The sequence below is a fragment of the Balaenoptera musculus genome, chromosome 1 (assembly GCF_009873245.2).
Source record: "Balaenoptera musculus isolate JJ_BM4_2016_0621 chromosome 1, mBalMus1.pri.v3, whole genome shotgun sequence".
Classification (NCBI taxonomy): domain Eukaryota; kingdom Metazoa; phylum Chordata; class Mammalia; order Artiodactyla; family Balaenopteridae; genus Balaenoptera; species Balaenoptera musculus.
Genome location: NC_045785.1, coordinates 138145791 through 138172808, shown reverse-complemented (window position 1 = coordinate 138172808; position 27018 = coordinate 138145791). Strand labels below are relative to the sequence as shown.

The window sequence follows — 27018 nt, the reverse complement described above, 5'->3', positions numbered from 1 at the left end:
CCGCCCCCCGCACACCCTGTCCACGGAAAAACTGTCTTCCACGGAACCGGTCCCTGGTGCCAAAAAGGTTGGGGACCGCTGCTCTATAAATATGAAGGTCTATACACTCCATGTATGTATACTTTTAAGTAGGTAACATGGGTAGTTTTTCCTCATTTCTCTGGCTTCAGAAGAAAAACTGGTTGATTCCTCTGACGTTAAACTCTACATGCTGATGATTCTCCAGTTCTGACCTCTCCCTTGTGTTTGAGACTACCTATCTGATATCCCCACTTGGCTCTCTGATAGGTATTCTCAACTTAATATCCAAAACTCCACCCTTGATTTTTTCTCTTAAATGTGTATTCTCTGAGTCATCGCCATCTCAGTAAGTAATGCCTACAACTACCTTAAGCAAAAAAACCCAAGATCCATCCTTGATTCTTCTCTTTCCCTAACCTTACCCTCTCTCATACCCTGCCCTGCCGAACACCAATATAATATTTATCCAATTCAATCTAGGCTTCCCCTTTTGCCCCACTCCTAACCATCAATCTTCACACAGCAGAGTGTTGTTCTTAAAATATAAACTGGATTTCCCAGCTTAAAACTCATTAGTGCATTCCCACTGGATTTGGAATAAAATCTGAATTCCTTACTCTGGTCAACATGGTGCAACGTAAGCTGTCTCTACCAACTTTTCCAGTCTTATCACAAACCACTCCTTCCTCACTCAGCAGGTTCCAGACACCCTCCAGCTTTGAGGCCTTTGTACCCCACATTCCCTCTGCCTGGAACAGCCTACCCACCACTTCTCCTTTGGTTTGCTCTTTCTTATCCTTAAGATCTCACCTTAAGTGAGTTTCCATAGAGGCTCTATATAAAGTAGTTCTCCCCAGTTATTCTCTGTTTGTATTCTTTCTTGCACTTATCTCAGTTAGTATTTCTTTAATTTTTATTATTTGTCTCCCAACTGGAACTTGAGTCTTTGAGAACAGGGACTGTGTCTATTTTGTGCACCATTTTTTCTCTAGAGCTTAGAGCACAGGACGTGCCCATTCAACGTCTGCTGAATGAATGAACGCATGCACTGTTGACAGCTGACCTTATCCTTTACCAGCCGGTAACAAGCTGGACATTCCTGGCAGCCAGGCCAAGACCGATTGTAGAAATAGTTCTCTTCACACTGGTCACAGCGATTCCCCACAAAGCCTTCTTTGCATTCACAGAGACCATCATCTTTGCACTGGAGGGAAAGAGTCCCCTCAGGATGACAGTCACAGGCTGCAGAATAAAGCGAAAAGGGTACATAATAAGGAAAAAAAGGAAGAGTGCATTTTCTTTTAACTCACATTGATATCAATAAGCCAACTGTACTATCATTATAATTAGATGCTTTGTGAAGAACAGGCTGATTTAGGAGAATTTAAATGGTTAAGCCTGCTTAGCAGAGAAGCCAGACATTCTTAAAACAACAGTAAATTTCAAAGTGAGCATCTTTTGGAGGGGGCACATTTCATGTGACTGAATAATTATAGAAATTAGTCTATTATAGAAAGTGCCCTTTTTGTGCACTTCGAGAATTTATCTCTACCTTCATCTCTCCACTGTTTTTCTCTCACTAAGGAACTAGAAAACCCAAATGCTAATGTTTATTTTCCATTATTTTATAGTTTGTTTACTCATTTTGTTCCCTGAACGGAGTCAATGACTTATGCTACATTCCACAGGAGAAATGAAGGAATTCAGAAAGCAAAAACCCAAACTGTTCCGCGGCCTAATTCCAAGCAAGTGTTTATGCCAAGGAGCAGCAGATGTGCACATGTAACCTCACCAAAAGGGCCCCAAGGGTGGGAAGCAACTGAGCCAGTAAGTCAACAAACACGTCTGAGCAGAATCCCTCACTGTTTCATTTTCTGCACTAAGAAGGTGATCAATTAAAAAGTTTCATCAAGCACGGGGAAGGCTCGGTAACCAAAGGGTAATCATCTGGGAAAATTAAAGACCAGAAAAAGGAAGAATCAGAAACACTGTAAAAGAAGACATAAAGAGGGTGGTTGCAAAGAAACTAGAGAGGCTCTCGGTCCTCTGAGTTTTAAAAAATGGATAATATTTCTTGAATAAAGCATCTATGATGATTTGGGCACAGCCCTGACTGTGAGCCGTGTGGCTACACTGAGGCTGCCAAAGTCCTTTCTGGACTAACAGTTCTAACTGGAATGAGACGAGACTTTGCCACCAACGCCCCTTACGTTTACAGCCTTCAGGTCCAAACCCAAAGTGGTTGACCTCGCAGCGCTCGCAGTGCTGACCGGTGATGCCAGGCTGGCACTCACACTGGCCATTGTGGATGTCACACTGCCCATTGGTGGAACCCAGAGCATGGCAGTCACACCTGAAAATGAACACACGACATTTCTCAGGTAAGAAAAACAGACTTTAGGCAAACCTTTCTTTTTTGTTCCTTTCAGCATAGGACTGATGTAATTTGTATTAGAAAACAGAACGTTAAGGGCTGTTATGACAGACGTTAAGGGTTATGAAAACCTGAGGTTCAAGTAATTTTCATGAGTTCTATTGAGAACTTCTTTTTCTAACCTAACCCACACAAATACTTTTATTTCACTACTAAAACTACTACCCATGGCTCTCCAATCTGGCACCACATGGGCGCTGAATAGGAGGTTTGAAAACAGGAATTCCCAAGCAACTGCAACCCTTGAAGGTCTGATTCTAAGCATCTCAGAAAGGACCATATAATTTGTATTGTTAAAAAAATGTTGCTCAGGTGACACTGACACAGCTGGGGCCACTGCATTCCACTCTTTTCTCTCATTACTTAATTACAACTCTCCAGTATTGCCTCGAAAGGGTGTCTTGCCTGTTTTAGGCACTCAAATAATTCCTGAACAAAGCCAAGCCAACTATGAACCATAACTTATAAAAATTCATCTCTGACAATAAAAAAGCAAAGGTCACTTGAACCAAAGGCAGCCGCCATCTTACCTCTCACAGCCCTGCCCGCTCTGCAGGTTGTAGAATCCAGGGTCACACGCTCCACAGTCCCGGCCGGTCACGTGAGGCAGACACTCACACTGCCCGGTCACAGGGTTACAGCTGCTCTGCTGCTTCACGGTCCCGTAGGGGTTGCAGTCGCAGGCTAAGGCAGGAAGACAGAGACAGCAAAAGATGCAAATCATCTGAGAGAAATACTCAAGTATAAACGACACAAATAGATTCTTTAGATTTGCGTTATCCAGTACAGTAGCCACTGGTCACCGGTGGCTACTGAGCACTTGAAATGTGGCTGGTCTGAACTGAGACGTGCTGTTACTGTGAAACACACACTGGACTTCGGAGACTTGGTGTGGAAAAGAACATACATCTCAGAAATTTTTTACTGATTACTTGTTGAGATGATAATATGTTAGATAGGTTAGGTTAAATAAAATATATTGTTAAAATTAATTTCACCTGTTTCTCTTTACTGTACTGTGTCTACTAGAGAAATTTAAATTACATAAGTGGTTTGCACTATATTTCTATTGAACAGTGCTGCATTCGACCAAACAACTGTAAACATTTAAAGAGACCGTGCAATGACTCTCAGAACGAATGAATATAACTGTGACAGAATCTGGCCGATGGCGGATTACCTTTGCACTTGTCTGCTGGATTGGGAGCCAGGGGATTTCCAAAAAATCCGTCTTTGCACCGGTCACAGTAGAAGCCAGCCGTGTTATAGATGCACTTCAGGCATTCTCCCGTCAAGCGATTGCAATTTCCAACTGCGTTGGGATCGATGTTGTCATTGCACTGGCACAGGCGGCAAAGCCTCACAGGGCCGTTTCTACCCAGAGGGTCTCCAAAGTAGCCGTCATCACAGAGCTCACATCTTTTACCTGCGCATGAGACAATCTGATGTTATGAAAGAAAGGCCTTAGATGTTTCTAGTGCTACTGGTTACAAACAGTCTGGAATAACCATCAGATGCAAGGCAACGTGGGGCAGTGGACATGGCACCAGCCTAGGAGAGCGGAGGACCTGGGCTGCAGTCCTGGCATGGTGAGTGACCTTGGACACATCTCCATTTCCTTATTAGAAAGTTAGCACCTGTTTTGCCTCCTTCGCTTCAGTTGTTTTGAGGATTAAGTGAAATCATGCACTAGGAGTGCTTTGTAAAGGAGTCCAGCTCAGGTTTATTAACCTTTCCAGTCCCAAGGGCTGGTACATTCATCTATGTTTGTTTTTTCCGATAATACTGAGAAAAATGAAAGATGACTGTTGATACCATACATTTCTTATACCACAGGGTGGGCAGGATCATTCTCTTAAAAAATAAAAGGCATGTGCTCATCCTTGTTTGAGCAGTGTCAGCTGGCACAGGAGAGAACTTGGAGATCGTCATTTGCCACTCGCTTCTATTACAACTAAGGGAACAGCCAGGTTGAGAAACTTGCCCACAACCAAAGAGCTAATAGCAAAAGAGACAGAGGTAGAATTCAGGGCTCCTTCCACTGTATTAAACTCACTGCTCTTTATCCTTCTTTTTCCACTTTCCCACTATTATTAGCTCAAGTTGTGTTCTTGGTATCTTTGTAGCCGACTGGGCCTGAATTACCTAAACTTTTTGGAGAAACAGAGGTTTCTTCATTTACTCATCCCACAAATACTAACTGAGCATCTACAGACACGGCTCTAGGTTATCAGGGTGATGTGGTGAACAGGGGGGATGAGGTCTCTGCTCTCACAAAGCCTATGCAGCAACTGAGGGAGACCAGTTCACAGACATATAAATAAACAAGATTACTTCAGAGAGCGACACACATAAAAAAGTTAAACAAAACAGAAACCATGACAGAGAGACAGGGTGAGGGCTACTTTATACTGGGTGGTTAGAGAAAAGCCTCTGTAAGAGGAGACATTTGGGATGACAATGGAAAAGACACAAGAAACAAACCATGATAATACCCAAGAGAAGAATGTTCCAGAAAACCAAGATAAGCTCGTGGAAGCAGTAAGAGACAACCATGTAGGTCACAGTAAGGAAAATGGGTTTAAAGTACAGTGAGATGCTACTAGGGGTTTTTTTAAGTGATGAGATCTGATTTACACTTTTAAAGTATTATTCTGGCTGCTGTATGGAGAATGGGTTGCAGGAGAGCAGAGTGAAGCATGGAGACAAATTAGGAGGCTATTTCAGGTGAAAGATGGCAGCGGCGTAGACCAGGGTGGTGGCGGTGAAAGTGGTAAAGAGTGCTCAGATTTGAGAACCAGCAACACCTGCTGACTGATTGCTCCTGGGAAATGAAAGAGAGAAGAGTCAAGGATAAGCCTCCGATTTTAGCTTAAGCAACTAGGTAGATGGTAGTGTTTTTACTGAGATGAACAAGACTGGGGAAGGAACAGGGTTAGGGTTGGAGAAAATCAAAGATCTAGCTTGGATTTGCTTAAATTTGACATTCCTTTAGCCATCTGATTCAAGATCACACCAGAAAATATTTGGCACAAACTAGCGCGACTTGAGGAGAGACATTCACAGAAAGACAGACAGGATGAAAAGGCAGAGGGCTATGTACCAGATGAAGTAACAAGATAAAACCCCAGAAAAACAACTAAATGAAATGGAGATAGGCAATCTTCCAGAAAAAGAATTCAGAATAATGATAGTGAAGATGATCCAGGACCTCGGAAAAAGAATGGAGGCAAAGATCGAGACAATGCAAGAAATGTTTAACAAAGATCTAGAAGAATTAAAGAACAAACAAACAGAGATGAACAATAACTGAAATGAAAAATACACTAGAAGGAATCAATAGCAGAATAACTGAGGCAGAAGAACGGATAAGTAACCTAGAAGACAGAATGGTGGAATTCACTGCTGTGGAACAGAATAAAGAAAAAAGGATGATAAGAAATGAAGACAGCCTAAGAGACCTCTGGGACAACATTCGCATTATAGGGGTTCCAGAAGGAGAAGAGAGAGAGAAAGGACCCAAGAAAATATTTGAAGAGATTATAGTCAAAAACTTCCCTAACATGGGAAAGGAAATAGCCACCCAAGTCCAGGAAGCACAGAGAGTCCCATACAGGATAAACCCAAGGAGAAACACGCCGAGACACATAGTAAGCAAATTGGCAAAAATTAAAGACAAAGAAAAATTATTGAAAGCAGCAAGGGAAAAACGACAAATAATATACAAGGGAACTCCCATAAGGTTAACAGCTGATTTCTCAGCAGAAACTCTACAAGCCAGAAGGGAGTGGCATGATATACTTAAAGTGATGAAAGGGAAGAACCTACAACCAAGATTACTCTACCAGGCAAGGATCTCATTCAGATTTGATGGAGAAATCAAAAGCTTTACAGACAAGCAAAAGCTAAGAGAATTCAGCACCACCAAACCAGCTCTACAACAAACGCTAAAGGAACTTCTCTAAGTGGGAAACACAAGAGAAGAAAAGGACCTACAAAAACAAACCCAAAACAATTAAGAAAATGGTCATAGGAACATACATATCAATAATTACCTTAAACGTGAATGGATTAAATGCTCCAACCAAAAGACACAGGCTTGCTGAATGGATACAAAAACAAGACCCATCTATATGCTGTCTACAAGAGACCCACTTCAGACTGAGGGACACATACAGACTGAAAGTGCGGGGATGGAAAAAGATATTCCATGCAAAGGTAAATCAAAAGAAAGCTGGAATAGCAATACTCATATCAGATAAAATAGACTTTAAAATAAAGAATGTTACAAGAGACAAGGAAGGACACTACGTAATGATCGAGGGATCAATCCAAGAAGATATAACAATTATAAATATATATGCACCCAACATAGGAGCACCTCAATATATAAGGCAACTGCTAACAGTTCTAAAAGAGGAAATCGACAGTAACACAATAATGGTGGGGGACTTTAACACCTCACTTACACCAATGGACAGATCATCCAAACAGAAAATTAATAAGGAAACACAAGCTTTAAATGATACAATAGACCAGATAGATTTAATTGATATTTATAGGACATTCCATCCAAAAACAGCAGATTATACTTTCTTCTCAAGAGTGCACAGAACATTCTCCAGGATAGATCACCTCTTGGGTCACAAATCAAGCCTCAGTAAATTTAAGAAAATTGAAATCATATCACACATCTTTTCTGACCACAACGCTGAGATTAAAAATGAATTACAGGGAAAAAAACGTAAAAAACACAAACACATGGAGGCTAAACAATACGTTACTAAATAACCAAGAGATCACTGAAGAAATCAAAGAGGAAATAAAAAAATACCTAGAGACAAATGACAATGAAAACACGACGATCCAAAACTTATGGGATGCAGCAAAAGCAGTTCTAAGAGGGAAGTTTATAGCTATACAAGCCTACCTCAAGAAACAAGAAAAATCTCAAATAAACAATCTAACCTTACACCTAAACGAACTAGACAAAGAAGAAGAAACAAAACCCAAAGTTAGCAGAAGGAAAGAAATCATAAAGATCAGAGTGGAAATAAATGAAATAGAAACAAAGAAAACAATAGCAAAGATCAGTAAAACTAAAAGCTGGTTCTTTGAGAAAATAAACAAAATTGATAAACCATTAGCCAGACTCATCAAGAAAAAGAGGGAGAGGACTCAAATCAATAAAATTAGAAATGAAAAAGGAGAACTTTCAAAAGACACCGCAGAAATACAAAGCATCCTAAGAGACTACTACAAGCAACTCTATGCCAATAAAATGGACAACCTGGAAGAAATGGACAAATTCTTAGAAAGGTATAACCTTCCAAGACTGAACCAGGAAGAAATAGAAAATATGAACAGACCAATCAAAAGTAATGAAATTGAAACTGTGATTAAAAATCTTGAACAAACAAAAGTCCAGGACCAGATGGCTTCACAAGTGAATCTATCAAACATTTAGAGAAGAGCTAACACCCATCGTTCTCAAACTCTTCCAAAAAATTGCGGAGGAAGGAACACTCCCAAACTCATTCTATGATGCCACCATCACCCTGATACCAAAACCAGACAAAGATACTACAAAACAAGAAAATTACAGACGAATATCACTGATGACTATATATGCAAAAATCCTCAACAAAATACTAGCAAACAGAATCCAACAACACATTAAAAGGATCATATACCATGATCAAGTGGGATTTATCCCAGAGATGCAAGGATTCTTCAATATATGCAAATCAATCAATGTGATACACCATATTAACAAATTGAAGAATAAAAACCATATGATCATCTCAATAGATGCAGGAAAAGCTTTTGACAAAATTCAACACCCATTTATGATAAAAACTCTCCAGAAAGTGGGCATAGAGGGAACCTACTTCAACATAATAAAGGCCATATATGACAAACCCACAGCAAACATCATTCTAAATGGTGAAAAACTGAAAGCATTTCCTCTAAGATCAGGAACAAGACAAGGATGTTCACTCTCACCACTATTATTCAACATAATTTTGGAAGTCCTAGCCACGGCAATCAGAGAAGAAAAAGAAATAAAAGGAATCCAAATTGGAAAAGAAGTAAAACTGTCACTGTTTGCAGATGACATGATACTATACATAGAGAATCCTAAAGATGCCACCAGAAAACTACTAGAGCTAATCAATGAATTTGGTAAAGTTGCAGGATACAAAATTAATGCACAGAAATCTCTTGCATTCCTATACACTAATGATGAAAAACCTGAAAGAGAAATTATGGAAACACTCCCGTTTACCATTGCAACAAAAAGAATAAAAGACCTAGGAATAAACCTACCTAGGGAGACAAAAGACCTGTATACAGAAAACTATAAAACACTGATGAAAGAAATTAAACATGATACCAACAGATGGAGAGATGTACCATGTTCTTGGATTAGAAGAATCAATATTGTGAAAATGACTATACTATCCAAAGCAATCTACAGATTCGATGCAATCCCTATCAAATTACCAATGGCATTTTTTACAGAACTACAACAAAAAATTCTTAAAATTTGTATGGAAACACAAAAGATCCTGAATAGCCAAAGCAGTCTTGAGGGAAAAAAACAGAGCTGGAGGAATCAGGCTCCCTGACTTCAGACTATACTACAAAGCTATAGTAATCAAGACAATGTGGTACTGCCACAAAAACAGAAATATAGATCAATGGAACAGGATAGAAAGCCCAGAGATAAACCCACGCACCTATGGTCAACTAATCTCTGACAAAGGAGGCAAGGATATACAGTGGAGAAAAGACAGTCTCTTCAATAAGTGGTGCTGGGAAAATTGGACAGCTACATGTAAAAGAATGAAATTAGAACACTCCCTAACACCATACATAAAAATAAACTCAAAATGGATTAGAGACCTAAATGTAAGACCGGGCACTATAAAACTCTTAGAGGAAAACATAGGAAGAACATTCTTTGACATAAATCACAGCAAGATATTTTTTGATCCACCTCCTAGAGTAATGGAAATAAAAAAATAAATAAACACAAAAATAAACAAATAGGACCTAATGAAACTTAAAAGCTTTTGCACAGCAAAGGAAACCATAAACAAGACAAAAAGACAACCCTCAGAATGGGAGAAAATATTTGCAAATGAATCATCAGACAAAGGATTAATCTCCAAAATATATAAACAGCTCATGCAGCTCAATATTAAAAAAACAAACAACCCAATCCAAAAATAGGCAGAGGACCTAAATAGACATTTCTCCATAGAAGACATACAGATGGCCAAGAAGCAGATGAAAAGCTGCTCAACATCACTAATTATTAGAGAAATGCAATTCAAAACTACAATGAGGTATCACCTCACACCAGTTAGAATGGGCATCATGAGAAAATCTGCAAACAACAAATGTTGGAGAGGGTGTGGAGAAAAGGGAACCCTCTTACACTGTTGGTGGGACTGTAAATTGATACAGCCACTATGGAGAACAGTATGGAGGTTCCTTAAAAAACTAAAAATAGAACTACCATATGACCCAGCAATCCCACTACTGGGCATATACCCAGAGAAAACCATAATTCAAAAAGACACATGCACCCCAATGTTCACTGCAGCACTATTTACAATAGCCAGGTCATGGAAGCAACCTAAATGCCCATCGACAGACAAATGGATAAAGACATGGTACATATATATAATGGAATATTACTCAGCCATAAAAAGGAACAAAATCGGGTCATTTGTAGAGACATGGATGGATCTAGAGACTGTCATACGGAGTGAAGTAAGCCAGGAAGAGAAAAACAAATATCGTATTTTAACACATATATGTGGCACCTAGAAAATGGTACAGATGAACTGGTTTGCAGAGCAGAAATTGAGACACAGATGTAGAGAACAAATGTATGGACACCAAGGGGGGAAAGCAGCGGGGGGTGGGGGTGGGATGAATTGGGAGATTGGGATTGACATATATACACTGATGTGTATAAAATTGATGATTAATAAGAAAATAAATAAATAAACATTAAAAAACAAAAAACAAAAAAAAAACAAAATTGAAAATTATGTCCCTATTAATATTTAGTTTAATTTCCTTATATCAAACTATTCTTTTCTGAGAAATGGTAGGGAACTTTGACTAAAATGTTTATATACAGCACCATCCTATGCAGTGTCACACATTGGAGAGCATGTTTTCAAGCATAATTTTCTAGTGATTAGAAATCCATGGGATATTAGTATATTAAGAAATTAGAACATGATAAAAATGGCATTTCAAAACATCAAAGAAAAGATAGATAATTGAAAAAAAAAAAAAAAAGACTTGAGGAGAGTTAATAAAATATACTATCCATAGAAGGAAGGGGATAGTGTTGAGAAACCAAAAGTAGAGCGTAGCACCTGGAATAGTAACTGCAGGGCTCCAGAACCTTGGCCTCAGAGGGTGGGTGGAGGGAGCAGTTACCAGAACCTAATAGTTTCTAACTTTCTTACAAAGGGCTGTTTGGAGAAGGTCACCTGCCAAGAGCTGGTAACTTTGATTAAGGTCACCAAACCACAAGGACCACAAGGACCCTACAGAGAGGGGGCCTTGGAATACATACTCTGCCTTCCTCTCTCTCTGACCTATGTGCTTCCCACCACCTGCACTCAAATGGAGGTGGCCATGTGATGTAGTACGTGCAGGTCTCATCAGGGTGGAGAAGGATGAAGGATGGATATGGAGGGGCAGATGGAAGGCTTCCAGCCCACCATCCAAGTGGAGACAGCAGGTAGGTAGCTGGTACTCAAGAGAGTGAGGTCAGGGCTGAAGACATGGATTTTGTGGTTGTAGGCACAGAGGGGCTTGTGAAGCCTAAAGATGAGATTTGCTCACCTAAGGAGAGAATATAGATAAAGCTGACATGAAAGCCCTAGGCTGAGAAACAGAACAGTGTCCAGCGCTGCTGCGAGACCAGGTCAGATGAGGACTGAAAACTGACCACTGCGTCTGGCAAATAGAGACCCCTGATGAGGTAACAGAAAATGTGGCTGGGGGAGGGGCAGGACACGAAGAAATAGGACGTTAAGAGAGGACAGGAAGCTAGGGGCCCTTCTTGCCTCTGAGGCAAATATTCAATAGCTTCCAGACCCGCACCCAAGATCCTTTCTCCAGATTAGGATTAAGACACCATTTCAGTTCTGCTTTTTCATCAGGTAATTTAGCTAGTCTAGATACGATCCATATTTAAAATGTCTTAAAACCTGTTCTGAATAAAACTCAATTAAAAAATCTGCTAGAAAACTTAAAACAGAGCTACATGATAGCCCATGAAAAGCTCTCATTGCAAAATATCTTCCACAGCTACAGCTAGTCTACCCCTCTGTCTCAGAGTCTAGGATGTAGGTTCAAGTCCATGCTGTACTACTTATATGACTTCGGGCAAGTTATAGACTTCTCTTAGTCTTGGTTTTCCTTATTATCCCTCCCACACTGGGAGTGGTGTCTTCCTTTCTTCTCCTTTAGCACTCTTGTGTGTGTTCCTTTATCTGAACTAACCACACTGTATTAAAATGATCTGTGCTTTGCTCCACACTTTTAGACCCTGAAGATTAGGGACCCTCCTTTATTCATCTTCATGTTCCAAAGCCATGCACTCAAAAACTTTTGTTGAAAAAATGATTATTGTTTTTAATTTACCTGAAAAGATCGTTTAAAGTATTAAATTAAATGCAGAAGCATCTCACACGTGAAGATCTCAGTGACTATCAGCAGTTATTCATATTCTTCAACAATTTTCTAAATGAGGAACATCTTACTTTGTATCTGCAACCTCTATTCATTTATTCAATAAATACTTGCATTCATTCAACAAACACATGTGCCAAACACTATTCTGGGTGTTAGGGACACAAAAGTGAATTAAACAGACAAAGGTTCCTGCTCTCAAGGAGCTTAAACTGGGGGTGGAGGGGGAAGATAGGCAATCAACAAATGAATACACATAAGAATATCAAGTGGCTAAAAAGTGCTATGAAAAGAAGTAAAGCAGGATATAGGAAAATAAAGAGTGATGGCATTGGACTTCCCTGGTGGCTCAGTGGTTGAGAATCCACCTGCCAATGCAGGGGACACAGGTTCGATCCCTGGTCTGGGAAGATCCCACATGCTGCAGAGCAACTAAGCCCGTGCGCCACAACTACTGAGCCTGCGCTCTAGAGCCCGCGAGCCACAACTACTGAAGCCCACGCGCCCTTAGAGCCCGCATGCTGCAACTACTGAAGCCCGTGCACCTAGAGCCCGTGCTCCACAACAAGAGAAGCCACCGCAATGAGAAGCCCGCACACCGCAACTAGAGAAAGCCTGCACGCAGCGAAGACCCAACACAGCCAAAAAAAAAAAAAAAAAGGACTGATGGCATTATTTTTCACAGGGTCTGTGCTGTTTTCATGCAGACTTCTACATCTTAATTAACATCCTCAAGAACTGCTATAGATCATTTCCTTCAATCCAGGTGATAACTAACAAAACAAATACAGCTGACCCTTGAACAGTGCGAGGGTGGACTGATCCCTCTGCACTGTCAGAAATCCTTATACAACTTACAGTCAGCCAGCCCCCACCTTCTGCGGCTCCTCTGAATTCACAATTCCACATCCATGGATTCAACCAACTGTGGATTGTAGTACTGTAGTATTTACTATTGAAAAAATCTCATACGAGTGGACCCATTCAGTTCAAACCTGTGTTGTTCAAGGGTCAACTGTATATTTCACAAACGTTCTGTGAGAAACAACTGATTAGTGACTAATATGTGTATAACATTTTCTAAAATCTCCTATATGATACTCCATCTCTCTATAAGCATCCCGAATAATTTTACTTCACCATTTGTACTATTTAGTATAGATATGAGAACGACTCCACAATGCCTAACTGTTTAGTTTACTGTCCAGTGAAACAACAGAATCAGTAGAGGGATCTCTTATCAAAATGCTCTATTAAGTACTTCTGAGAGTAGAGACTGCACGAGGGATACTTACTATACTCTGTGGCAGCAGAGTAAAGGGTCCTAAGAACCTGGGTACAGCAGGGAGGGTTCATTGAGGAAAACCATCCTGGGGAAGTGACGTTTCAACTCAACCCACAGAACAGACAGGAGTTGGCTAAGAAAAGTGAGAGAGTCGGGTAAGCGCTCTAAAGAAAGAGAACAGCACGCGGCAGGCCAGAGTCGGGCACACCTGAGCCCAGGAGGGCTGGAGCAGAGGGTACAAGTGCAGTGGTGGGTGGTGGGGAATGAGGCTGGAGAAGTCTATCTCTAAGAGACTCTGTTGGGCCACTGTTTTCTTAAAAAAAAAAAAAAAAAAGGAGAAAAGAGTCAAAAATATGAAATTCTACACTAACTTCTACTCCTTATTTTTTCAACTACCTTAAGCAAATGATTGGCTCTCCCTGTGTGGCACTGCCCTTGTGCTCGATGTGCGGTCAGGGGAGAAGTGGAAGGAAGCTGGAGTGTTTTAATGTTTCCCCATGATTAAAGAATGTTTTGATGAGACATGAGAGATACAGATTATGAGCTCAGTGTTTTGGTTTTTCTACTTATGTTCATGCTCTCTAGCAATATCTTTTGAACAAAGAGCTTGTAATGGAGTCAAAGGCTGTATCAGAAGCCTGGCCAGAACCTCTCCGTTACGTGGAGGCTAAAGTCAGTGGAAGAAAGGGGAACGGTCAACAGTGAGCCCCCGTCTCCTCTGTCAATCAGCACAGGCAGCTCCTTGAGTAGCTAGGAAAGATCTAGTTTTATGTTCTTATCAAAAAGAAAGAAACTCAGAGCATGCGAACAGAGGTCTTATCCAAAGCTCTACAAATATTTTTTCCCCAACTAAATGCGATGGGCCCTGATATACTGAAAGGACTATTTAGATAAAGAATTTAAAGAATTTTAAAATTACCACTTTACATCAAGGATCCCAGGGCAGCCTCACAAACTAAAAATCAAGTTTTGATTCGCATCTTATAAGGGAGAGTATATTGCAGTGATCATCAGCTTTGGAGCCAGAATGCCTGGGTTGAAATTCCAGCTGCTCCAATGACTAGCCATGTAGCCTTGGACATGTAACTTAATGTCTCTGTGCCTCAGTTTTCTTAGCTGTAACCTGAGGATAATGCAAGAAGCTATCTCAGAGGGTTGTGAGGATTAATGAGGCAGTACATGTTAAAGTGCTTAGAAAAGCACCTGGCCGTAAATATGTTAGCTATTATTAGTATATGATATGCATTTTACAAATCCATAATAAACCTGTTTCCTACACAATTTTTGCCTACTAGGAAAACTAATCATGGAACCAAACAAGAAAATCTGAAAACCTCCAAAGTCCTTCTTCCCAAGGTGTTTCTATGGATAGAGCAGACTTACCAGTGGTGCCAGTAGGACAGTTGGTGCACACCACCTCCTGTGTCTTAGGGACAACAGCACAACTGGAGCCCCCAGGACACGGACAGGGTTGGCAATCAGAGGAGGTGCCCACGGTTGAATCTCCATAGTACCCGTCACTACACTTCTCACAGTGGGGCCCGGCTGTATTCTCTCTGCAGTTACAAACACCTATTTGGAGAGCAGGTGTGAGAAAACAGGCGAGTGTGTAAGCAAATAAGACAATGAGCATTTCCAACCACCTGCTAAAGAGAATTTAGGTCTAGCAGCCCCCAAAGGTCATCTTCTCACCTGTCTCAGGGTCACAGGTCTCACTGTGCCCATTGCAGGTACAAAGCACACATGGACTGTATGGTCCAAGACTCGGAGTTTCTCTTCTGTAACCTGAGAGGCACATCTCACAAAACTGCCCTCCGTATCCCACAGGACAGGTGCAGGACTCCACCCAAGTTGCAGGGACCCCAGGCCCAGGACGAGCGCTCGCCAGGGTGACATCATCCAAATATCCAGCACCTGTGTATGATGTGGAGAAGAGGATCACTGAACTGGCTTTCGTATTCCAAAACTTCTTGCAAAGTCAATAATGCTAAAGGGTAACCACACCCAAAATTTCAGAGACAATCAACCATCAGTTTAATTCATCTGTTGGAGAAGATAACTAGAAAATAGCATTTAGGACAATTATGTGCTACCTGGTGCTAAGTATCTGGAATGGTGGTAGAGCAAACTTCATTTTTTAAACACACACACACACACACACACACACACACACACACACACAGATTTGTTGGATTTTACAGTTCTCCCAATCACCAATGTGAAAAATGAAAAGCATTGGGCAATAATCTGGGGCAAGAAAAGATAAAAGGAAGAATGTGGAAATAATAAGGGTTTAAGGCTACAGCCATTAAGCCGTGTTTTTGTTCTTTTGCCACAAAATCAGGCACTGATCGTAGAGTTCAAGGATAAGAAAGCAGGGAAAGCACCTGTCGACAAGTACCACTCAAATTATATTTTTTGCCCTGCATAAAACAGAAAAAATAAGTAAACAAGTTCTAATAATCAGGGCTACTTTGACAAATATGTAATTATTCCAAAGCTGTATATCATAATGCTTTCCTGTTTCCAGAAGAAAATAAAAATAGAGGAAGTCTTATGTTGGCTTAGCCCAATGGTTCATCCAACCTAACAGTGCAAATGACAGACTCAGCAGGAACATCCTATGGAAGAGGCAGGTTTTGATTGTATCATCATATTTCCCTTTAATCTCCATTCCACTCCTGTCTCTTGCACTCTTATCTTTCAAGTGTATTTCCCCATGTTATGAAATATCACTTGCTGTTTATATAATTCTGAGAAACTGATGACCTGAGGCTAAAGGACAGCTCTTCTATTTCTGCCTTGAATTTAGTTAACTTTTACTACATTTATGGGTTTTTTCAACATTAGATCATGAGAGACATCTCCACTGTTAATGTGCTTCCAACTCCAAACATTCTTAAGCCTCCCCATCCTAAAAGTACTCTTTCTTCAATCTGTCCCCACTCTCAAATTAGAGTCCCTCTCTTTTCCTTCCCTCACAGCCGAACTTCTTAAAAGAATAATCTGTATTTTACTTCTTCACCTTTGAATTTACTTAATTTGTGATTTAATTTACTTCATTAAATCACTGCCATCTAACTTCAGTTTCAACACTTCTTAAACAAACAAACAAAACCCTCACCAATGATTCTTCAGTTACCCAATACCAAAATCCAATTGTACTATCTTCCTAAACCTGTTAATTGTTCCGCTTCCTTAAAATTCTTTTTCTCTCAAGTCTCAGGTCATGGTCCTTAAATAACTATATTTCCAGGATTGCATCTTCTTTTCTCTTTCTATATTTTTTTGTTATATTTCCAAGTTTAAAAATGATTACCCATACGTTGACAACCCTTCGATTCTAACCTCCAGTCTCAACTTCTTCGTAAGCCCCATCCATATTTCTAACTACTTATAAGACATTTTCATCTGAATATTCATGCAGGCATCTCAAAAATCAACACATCCAAGCTGCTGATGCCACTTTCAATGCCACACCACCACTCTGATTCCTCTTCCCCCAGACAGCTTTACCTTTCTATAGTAATAGGTCCTCATTAAAAAAAAAAAATTATAGGAAAAAAATTTAAAGAAATGCTTAAAAACAGCTTTTTTAATTTAAAATTATAACAAATGTTCATTCAGTAATTTTTAATTTTTCATAATTTAGCCAATTTAGTTAAAAGGGCTTGATAGTTACATAGCAAGAAATAAAAAGAAACAAAGGTTAAGCAATGTGAGCCAGCAGAATTATATTTGGGATTCTTAGAAGATTCTAATTAGATATAATGTAGCCTCAATAGGCTTATTTATTATAAAACAATACTATTTACTAATTTTGGCTGATTTTCTCCAGGTCCTTAAAAGTAGTTTTAAAATGCATTATTTTTATACATAATTCACGTATGATGAGGCAGTTTATACCTCTTCTTTAGGATCAGTGTTATAGTATTAGGACTTTAGAGATAAACTTTTGATTATGGAAACTTTTATCTAATCATCTTAAATGATTCTCTTAAATTATATCATAACTTACTTCTCTCACTATATGTCCCACGGATCTTGATAGAGGTCAAATTGTTTAGGAGTTTCTGAAATTCGAAAGGGGTAAGAGTAGGCCTCCAAGGGTAATCTGTTGCTTCATGGAGCCTAGAGAAAAAGGAAGGGCCACATTAACCTCTGTAAGGACAATTCTGGGTGCTGAGAAAGCATTTCTTACTCATTTATGCCACCAACAGTGCACTGCTCTGCCAAGCTAACCAGGTCAGAGAAGAGTCTGTAGGTTTGATAGTACAACTGGAAAAGGTACACGTAAACAAAGGGAAAGTTCCCTTTTACAAAGTCACCTTGAGAAGCCAGAAGTTTTTCTTCGACACGCACCTTGAGGCCTGATGAGCTTTGACAAAGAAACCACTTTTATAATTCTGGTCAAGTCAGATTTTGCAAACAAAACTGTCTTACCTGAAGACATATTTCACAGTGGTCTCACTCGGATAGGAATTGCCCTGAGCGATCAAGGGCACAGACACTCTTAGGCCAGCTCCCTCAAGCACCAGGTCTTCTGCAGAGAGGCGAGTGTCTCGCCTGTCCACTCGAAAGGAGAAGGAGAAGTTCTGACCATAACTCAACACCTGCTTGCCCAAGAACTTTGCTGGAAGGCAGACACAATGGTGAGCAAGAATGTGAGAGTACGAATAAACAGGGGTACACGCCAAGCCGGACCGCTTCCTAGCCTTACTTACCGGGGGCAATGAAGTACCTAGGAAAGTAGCTATCTGAAATGACAGCGATATCTTGCCTCTCAGAGGACCACTCAAATGATGCTTCAGAGCCATCCCTTTGTTCCGCACGCCACCCATCCTCATCTGCAAGCAGAGGATGGAACACCAGTGCCGTTACTTTGTAAATGTCCTGAATTCAGGTCCTCTATATACCACAAAATATACAGCAAGTCATCAATGAAAGTTCTTTAATAAATGGAGGCTATAACAGTACCTATATATGCTATACCCCTCAAGCTATAATTTTCCTTATTTTACATAACATTTTATACTTAATTTGGTAAATTCTAAAACCATTTATATATACTTTCATTAAATTAAAAAGCCAAACAAAAATCACATACGTTAAAAAACAAAGTGCTGATACCGTCAAAAAAAGTCCTCAAAGAGCTACTGACTTTTTAACATTGTAAATTTAATCTCACGATTCTAGAGGACAGAAGGAAAGGTCTACTTTACCAATCTGAAAGGTAGAGGTTATAGAATAAACACTGTAGCCGACAGCATTTGTACAGACAGAAGAATGCCCAAAGCAGAAGCAAGGTGTGCAACCCATAGGATTAGATGATTCCAGATTAAAAAATCCAGGTTTGCATCTGAAAGAGATTAAGATACAATCAGATATTCATTGTACTTGAAATATGATAGCAGAGAAAATACAATACGGCTAGAGAAAAAATGAGCTACCTCTCACAATTGAAGCCTTCGACATTGTCTTTGCAAACACATCTTCCTGTTTCAAAATTACATTCGTCTGTGCTGCCAGAAGGATTACAAGAGCATGGCCTATTGGATGGAAAATGGAGGAAAACAATGAAATAAGAGAAAAGATAAAGAAATTCCACTCAATCTTTTGTTTTATATGTTAACAGATTTTTTAAAAAGGAATACATAAAAGAGCAAAATGAATCCTAAAGTCATCTTTATATTTGGATTTGATTTCAATCAAGGATAACCATCACATTTAGACATTGAAAACTCTGCTTCACCTCTGTACAAAACAATCCTGGATCATCATTACAGCTAGAAGCCTTAAATCTTGGTTTACAAGTATTATGGGGGGAAAATGTTTATATGGCTGCAGACTAGCTACAACATCTATTATTAAGAATCAGCTACATTTGGATTCTGCCCCCTTGAAAAATCTTACCTGCATCCAGCCTCAGTAAGAGAATGGTACCCAGGCTGGCAACGGTCACATTTGTCCCCCATCACTCCAGGCTTACAGCTACATCTGCCATAGCTATCACACTGTGTACTGAGAGAACCTGAAATTTAAAGTGCTCAGTGTCAACCACCAGTTAGGTAAGTAAAATTAATGTCTCAAAGAAAGAAGGTTGGTAATTAAAAACAATGCCTGAAAACCAGAATGCAGATTGTTTTTCAGTATCTAGATGGTAACCAAGAGAATAAAGATCAAATTTTAAATCAGAACACTCTCAAAATCATACCCCTTGAAGCCATGACTTTTAAACTTTCCAGACATACACCCGAAGATGAATCTACTCATAACTGTTGAAAAACACTAACAAATCACTCTGTACCTAATGGTAAACTGTACACAGAACCAGTCACTGCTCTGTGGACAAGCACAGGCTCCTTATGGCCTGTGTCTAGAATTTAAGTATATACAGGCACGAATAACAAAAATAAAGTTCAAACTCCTGAAAAAGTACAACAGACTAAGAGCACTCCTCTGAACACACACCAATGTGCTGAAAGAGGTCAGCCCTCCAAGGAGGTTAGACTAAACAAAATCATTAACAAGGAAGAACTCACGAAGCAGCTAACCTTTTACAGTCAAAGTTCAAATGGTCTTGATGATCTTATTGCTAATTATTTACAAAACCATTACTCAGGCCAACCCCACATTTTTATACACACCAGAAAATCATCCGAAGGCCCAACTTGGTTAAAGAGAGTAGAGGCAGATCCTAAATCATTTACATGTTATAACAATGCACACTCTCCTATACTTAAGCTGTGCGAATTCCTAGGAAACAAAGTTTTATTTTCTGGGGGTACAGGGAATGCTTATTTTGTCTTCCAACCATCACAATGAAGCAGACTCTGCCTGTCACTTACCAACAGGACTACAGTGGCAGGGAGAGCAGGCTTCTCTGTTCCCAAGGCGGAAGAAATTCTCCCGGCACCTCTCACAGTTGGCGCCATCCGTGTTATCCTGGCAGTTGGTACAGTGGCCACCGTGGCCCGTGGAACGGTATAGTTCAGGGTCAAAGTAGCATTCCTGCGATCGGCCATTGCAGTCACAGGCTGTTGGCCAAAACGTTAAGTCAGATCCATGTTCCTTTACAAACAGCATTTTAAAAGACTCAAAGAAAACAAAACCATAATTCCCCACATCTCTGACAGACAGGTGGTGGCAGATTAAGAACGACCACCAGATGCACTGTTCACTCAAAAACAAAAACGAAAACTGTATGTCTGTCTATAAAGGGTTCATACAGTCAGGTTAACAGCTTACTAAGAAATGTTCATCCTTATCAAAAATAGTACCATCATAAAATATAAGTAATCCTTGTACTTAGGAATCTCCGCATAGTCGTACACATACAAACAAAAGCCAAGTCAAATTACAATTTTTCTGAATATTTATCCTTCATTCTAATACCAAGTCCAAGCACAAGGGCCAATTTATATGCAGGCTTCAATTTACGTTAACTTTTCAGGGCTCAGACAATTCAAATACATTAGATACCAACTTCTAAAATGCCAGATTACTTGCATACCCAAACGGGAGTAATCTTGAGACACATGGGTAAAAATTAGTGCCTCTTTCGAAAGAAGGAGGAAATCTATAGATCCGCAAGAAAGTAAATCCACAAGAAGGGAAATCTAGATCCACAGATGCCTCCATCTGCTCGGAAGCCATAGTGCCAAATGGGTCATCTGTTAAGTAGCTATATTCCCTACAGAACGAGTATCTGTAGTCACTGAAAATCTTTATTATATTTATACTAAGATGATTTTTTCCAAATTATTGATTCTGCCCCAAGTATAGACACTAAATAAAAATAAAATTTTATTTGATTACAGATAGAGCAGGAGATTGTTGTTTTTAAAAAAATTTGAATATATGTTTTTTTTTCTCCTCCCTGCCTTTACAATCAGTTCTTTTATAGTACTATATTTGAAAACTTTTTAGAAACTTGAATCACTGGCACCAAGAATTAGAGTTAAGTAACTTTGAAAGCTCCCATTCCCTTCTTCATCAGCTATTTCTCTTCCCTCAAGTCTCCCTAGATTATCTCGCAATCAGCCCAGCTCACAGCACCTAAATGGTCTGGTGCTTAGAGACTGTGGGGTAGAACAATCCCCATGTCTATGCTGTCCTAACCCACTGCTAAAAGCAGATGCTGTGGCTCCCTCATCATCAGGTGGTAAGAGAGAAGGCAGCTGTCATTTTCTCTTCCCTAGCTCCAGCACCCTGACAATACTGTAGTACTGTCACACCTCCAGAAACTTCTCTCTTTGACGCGCCATGGTGCTGAAGGGACCAAAGAGGAAAGCAAATTGACTTAGCTCCTTATCAAAGTCTGTTAGCTACTGTATTCTGTTCACTTGCTAGTGAGAAGCTGGATATAATGTTACACTTGTTTTTTCCCATAATGTTCCTGGATAGACTCAAAATATGACATCATTAAGCAGATTACTTTTCAAACACATGTGTACATTTAATTAGATGTCACATCTTAGGAGTATTTCATTTTTTCTTTTATCAGCCTTTATCACGTAGTTTCCAACACTGGATATTACAGTTCAGTAAAAGAATTAAAGAAGTTCAAGTGCTTAGGAATGCTAGAGGAAGCTATAAAATTTATCTGAAAATGTGAATAAGAAAATCTGCTGTAAGCAGCTAATGTAAACAGTCATGAGTCAAGATATTGGTCCTTTTTCAAGGTTTCTGCCAATAATTCCTGCAAGTTCAGAGTGTCTTCCTTCTTATTCCCTTTATTACCAAGAGGATACAATAAGGAATATTTATAAGGACATAAGAAAATGTTGCTGCTTTAAAAGTTTCTCACTTTCAAGTCCTTGGCAAAGCATGATTACACGGTTTCATGATTTTTCTCCTGAGATTCCTTTCTCTACCTCTTGAGAATAAACCAAGACATTATGAAGGAATAAACAATGTGTAATCTTTTTCATTTTACCTCTTCCTAAGAATACTAGGATCTACTCTTCTTCCCAGAGCCACCCACCTCTGCATGACAGAAGCAGGAAAATCCTCCCCATTGTGCTCTTTAGTGAGATAAAGAAAAAATAATTTTGATAAATAATCCATCGAAAGCAGTCTTAGTCTAGAACTCATCACACCTGACAAATGTTAGTCAACAATCCTGGCTGTTTGAATAAATGAGCATTGAAAGCAAGAAGAATATTTTAAAGGGCAACAAAGAAAAGACTGGAGAAACCATATTTTAGAGTAGGCAACCCCAGCCCAGTATTTAGAGCTAAGCAAAGGCCAAACCTTGAAGGTGCCGCTCCCATTCTGTTATGTGTGTTCATGAAGGAAACATAAAACCAGCACAGTTTATGTTTATGGCCAATTGCCCACATCTATGATTTTCCTTTGACGTGCATGCAGGTTATTGTTCTACACTCTCAAATTAGGGAAGAAGCTCTGCCTCTCAGGCTTTTCCTTTCAAGGAGGAATCAAAGGAAGTCACCCGTTCCTTCCCCCACCTCTGAAGTCCTCAAGACAATTTAGCAGACGAACACCAAGGGGCACTCACGCAGGCATTCGCTGGCACCCTCGGCAGTCGCCCTCCTCCACGGCCGGTCATTGAAGAAAGGAAGGCACTTCTCACAGTCTACGCCATAAGTATTATGTTTGCAATTGCACACCAGCTTGTCAAATTCATTCTTCACGCACTCGCTTGCATGTCCGTTACATTTACACCTGGGGAGAGAAGAGACCCTCAAAAGAATGAAACACCTATGAAGCCCCGAAACAGATGCAGAAAAAGGATGTACACAGAGAACTAAAAACCACCTCAGGATGTTTTTGAGTTTACCACTCAAAACTGTAAACTGAGAAACTGAGCAAGATTAAGTAATGACTGTGTGTTTTCAGGTATGAAGAAAAATTAAACAAGACAGAAAAAAAAAGGTACCTTTATTTAACAGGGGATGGGGCATTAACCGGACATGAGAAGAAAGTCCCCAACAATTTCTGAGGACATCTGTAGGACCATTTCCTGAAGTGAAATGCGTGCATCTCAAGAGGCAGCCAAGTGTAGTGGTTAAGAAGAACATGGACTCCAAGGCCAGGCCGCCTGGGTTCGAAACCTTGCCCTGTGACTTACCAATGTAACTTAAACTCGGTGCCTTACCTGTAAAATAGGGAGGATGATAATACCTATTTCATAGAGTTATTGAGAAGATCAAGAGGTTGCTATATGTATGTGCCCAGGACTGTACAGGCATGTAACAAGTCAATAAATTTCAGCAGTTATCTGCCATCATGATTTTAAAGTATTTGATCTGAAGACAGTGAGAGACAGATACCACACCATCATATGGATCTCTGGTAGACTGACATTCCCTCAGGTTGTTTGGGGCAAGAATCCTTGAAGGAGCCTCTAGATGCAGGTACTACCATAAACTAAGGACTCATGGAAATCCCCATGAATACTAACACGCACTCTGGTGCAGAGCCGTTACCCTCACTCGCTCTTTAAAGATAGCAATCAGTTCCACAGCTTCAAGCACCACTTAATAATACACTCAAACACTTCTGAAACATCTACAGTGTACCAGGATGAATCCCAAATGTATATCTCCAGGCCGCCTCTTTCTCCCAAGCTCCTGTCCTTGACTGCTGCACAAATTTAGATGTCCTCCACGACTTAAAACTTTACATTCTACAACTAAACTCACCACCTTCCCAAATGAGCTCATCTTCTCCATTTATTTTGTTAATGATACCACAATTCTCCTGGTCACTAAACCTTCAAAATCACCTTTGACTAAAATCCTGATAATTCTTCCTTCATAAAATGCACCTAAATGTTTCTTTCCATTCTGCTGTCACCACCTTAATGTCAGGTATTTGTCACCTAACACCTAGATGACAGCATAATAACAGGAATATAAATTCTCTCGATCATATTCTACTGTTACCTTGCCTGCAGTTAATCTTCTTAATCTACTGTGTTGAAATCATAGCCCTAACTCCAAAAAAGTACATGATTTCTCATTGGTTACAGTTTCCATCAACTTTCACTGAGCATCAATCCCATACCAGGAACACTGCATACAAAAATAATGTTTCTGCTCTTGAGACTTCATAGTCTATTACAAGGGGAGGTAAGTCCAAGATCCTTGGCTCACTGTCTAAGGTCTCTGGCTACCAAACTCTCTCTGGTTTACAACTCCACAAATTCATATAAGATTTTCCTTAAGTCAAGGAGGTTTAAACGCTTCCAACTCTAAACTTTTGCTCATGACATGCACCCAACCCTCCTGCACCCAACCCAGACATCCTCTCTCCTTATCTAAACCCTACCTATTCTTCGACGCCCAGCTTAGATTCCATCTGTTTCTCTAGCTTGACAGTCCTGTAACTATTCTCTGACATATGACATCTCTTTATCTAAAACGCTTGATGGTACTAGTATTTAACTTTTCGCATATTCATACATCGCCTGCCCCATTCACCTGTAGGATCCTAGAAGGTCAGGTCCTTCTCAGTAAGTGAATGTCAGACTTGCACTTCCTCAGTGGCTTTATAGTGCCTATCATAGAGCTTTGCACTTAAACGCTCAATAAGAATTCACTAATGTGTTGATTTGACAAGGTTTTAGAAAACCTAATTACTTTGTTTCCAGGATAATGAGGTCTAAAAACATTACTAATACAGTTGTAAACAAGTTGCTACATTCACTTCTACACCAAAGCTCCAAACACTTTCAAGGTTATTTAATGGTTTACTTACCTACCACCCACAGCGAAATCAGAGATTGCATAATAATAGGATTTGAGAACTTTGGGGTCATTAAACACTTCATCTCCAAAAGTGTTCAGGCGATTGAGTGTTACTCTGATGTCAGTGGCAGTTACCCATTCCTGTCAGAAAACAAAAACACAGAAAAGATAGGTAAAGGCACTGAAGATAAGAGACATATATGTGACAAAATCTTCTAAACAGCTAATGTATCATTTAACTTATGTCCTCTTCTGGCATTAAATCTATTATAACACTCAAGGACTCCTTTCATTTCTTCATACTTGAATTTCCTTCTTGACTCTTCCCTTCTTTGATCTAAGTTGTTACTTTACCACTCAGAGTCTCCCGAGGCAGGAATAATATTAGTTTCTTCACAAGGCTGTAGAGAGGCTTAAATGAAATATGCTTTTCAACACTCAGCATGCATTAGGTAGTCAATACACATGTCTCGTCTCTCTATCCTGTATCCACACCCCAAAGCCAGTCAAGAGAAGCCAGCACAGAGCTCACGTAGGACCACCACTGTATCAGATACACTGGTCATTGCCTCCTCCTGCCCATCTTGTACCATCTCCCTCTCCCTCTTACCCAATCCACTACGGACAGATCTGGGAGACACATCCAAGCACAAAGCAATCAATCATTACACTGGCCTGAACCAATCAGACGTACTCTTTGTCTTGACCCTTCCCAAATGTCGCTTCTCGTGAGGCCTTCCCTGGCCATCCTATCTAAAATCGCCACCCCCCGCCAGCCCCCTGCAACTCCCTATTTCCCTTCCCTATTTTATTTAAATTGCCTGTTTCCATCACCACCATCTGCCCACCCCACCACTGCCACCACCAGATTATAAGCCCCACAGGGCAGGAATTTGTTTTGTTTTGTTCACTGCATTTCACTAGTGCTTAGCATATAGTTGGTGCTCAAGTAACATTTGCCGAGCAAATGAACAGATTTGAGGAAACTACAACTGATTGAGTTGGTAGGTATACCATAATGGCAGAGGACAAGAATGAAGGTTGTACAGTTTTCCCCGCGGTTTTATGAGAACTAAGCGCTTACAATAAATGCCCTTTCATTGAGCTAATTTTAGTCAGATGTTTACATCTGTAGTAGTTATAATAATTATCCCAATGAATCACGTCTGCCAGTGTCCACAACCTGTGCGGTCCCTGTCCACGCTGATTCTAGGCTTGGGCATGTGACTTGCTTTGGCCAAGGAGACATCAGCAAATGTGACACAAGCAGAGGTTTAACAAGCATGTGTGCGCCGGGATTTACCCTCTTGGAATACTTCCTCCATCACATGAAGAAGCCTAGTCTAGCCCCCTTGAGGATGTAAGACTACAGGGAGAGAAAAACCCAGCTCCCACTGCTGACCTGCCAGGGAGCAAGCCCAGGCCAACACAAAATCGTGAGAAATAATAAATCACGGTTGTTTAAAACCATTAAGTTTTAGAGTGGTATATTACATAAAACTACCCAAATATACCATGTCCACTTACTTACTTATTTATTTTATTTTTTGGCCACACCCCACGGCATGTGGGATCTTAGTTCCCTGACCAGGGATCGAACCCACCACACCCCCTGCAGTGAAAGCACGGAGTCTTAACCACTGGACTGCCAGGGAAGTCCCCCATGTCCACTTTAAGTCCTCTCCTGGGACTGCATATCAGCATCACCTATGGAGACGTTAACAAGCACGTGCAGAGCTGCAGGCGTCTATGTTTTCAGAAGGCTTCACATGAGACTGGGAAGCACACCCCTGATTAAGAATCACTGCTTACACCAGGCCAAACACCTGGCA

General features: G+C 40.2%; 1 protein-coding gene across 1 annotated transcript in view; it reads right to left on the bottom strand.

Annotated features, from left to right (window-relative positions):
- The window catches only part of LAMC1 (laminin subunit gamma 1), a 121527-nt gene that overhangs the window by 17799 nt on the left and 76710 nt on the right, over positions 1–27018 (bottom strand). The window contains exons 3-17 of the mRNA XM_036844565.1: positions 25197–25327; positions 22993–23159; positions 20321–20509; positions 19386–19503; positions 18923–19021; positions 18695–18831; positions 18197–18319; positions 17916–18105; positions 17491–17603; positions 15165–15386; positions 14856–15044; positions 3636–3881; positions 2986–3139; positions 2232–2374; positions 1085–1263 (exon numbers count right to left, since the gene is read on the bottom strand). Coding sequence (XP_036700460.1) covers positions 1085–1263; positions 2232–2374; positions 2986–3139; positions 3636–3881; positions 14856–15044; positions 15165–15386; positions 17491–17603; positions 17916–18105; positions 18197–18319; positions 18695–18831; positions 18923–19021; positions 19386–19503; positions 20321–20509; positions 22993–23159; positions 25197–25327 — 2400 coding nt within the window. The remainder of the gene's footprint in view (positions 1–1084; positions 1264–2231; positions 2375–2985; positions 3140–3635; positions 3882–14855; positions 15045–15164; positions 15387–17490; positions 17604–17915; positions 18106–18196; positions 18320–18694; positions 18832–18922; positions 19022–19385; positions 19504–20320; positions 20510–22992; positions 23160–25196; positions 25328–27018) is intronic.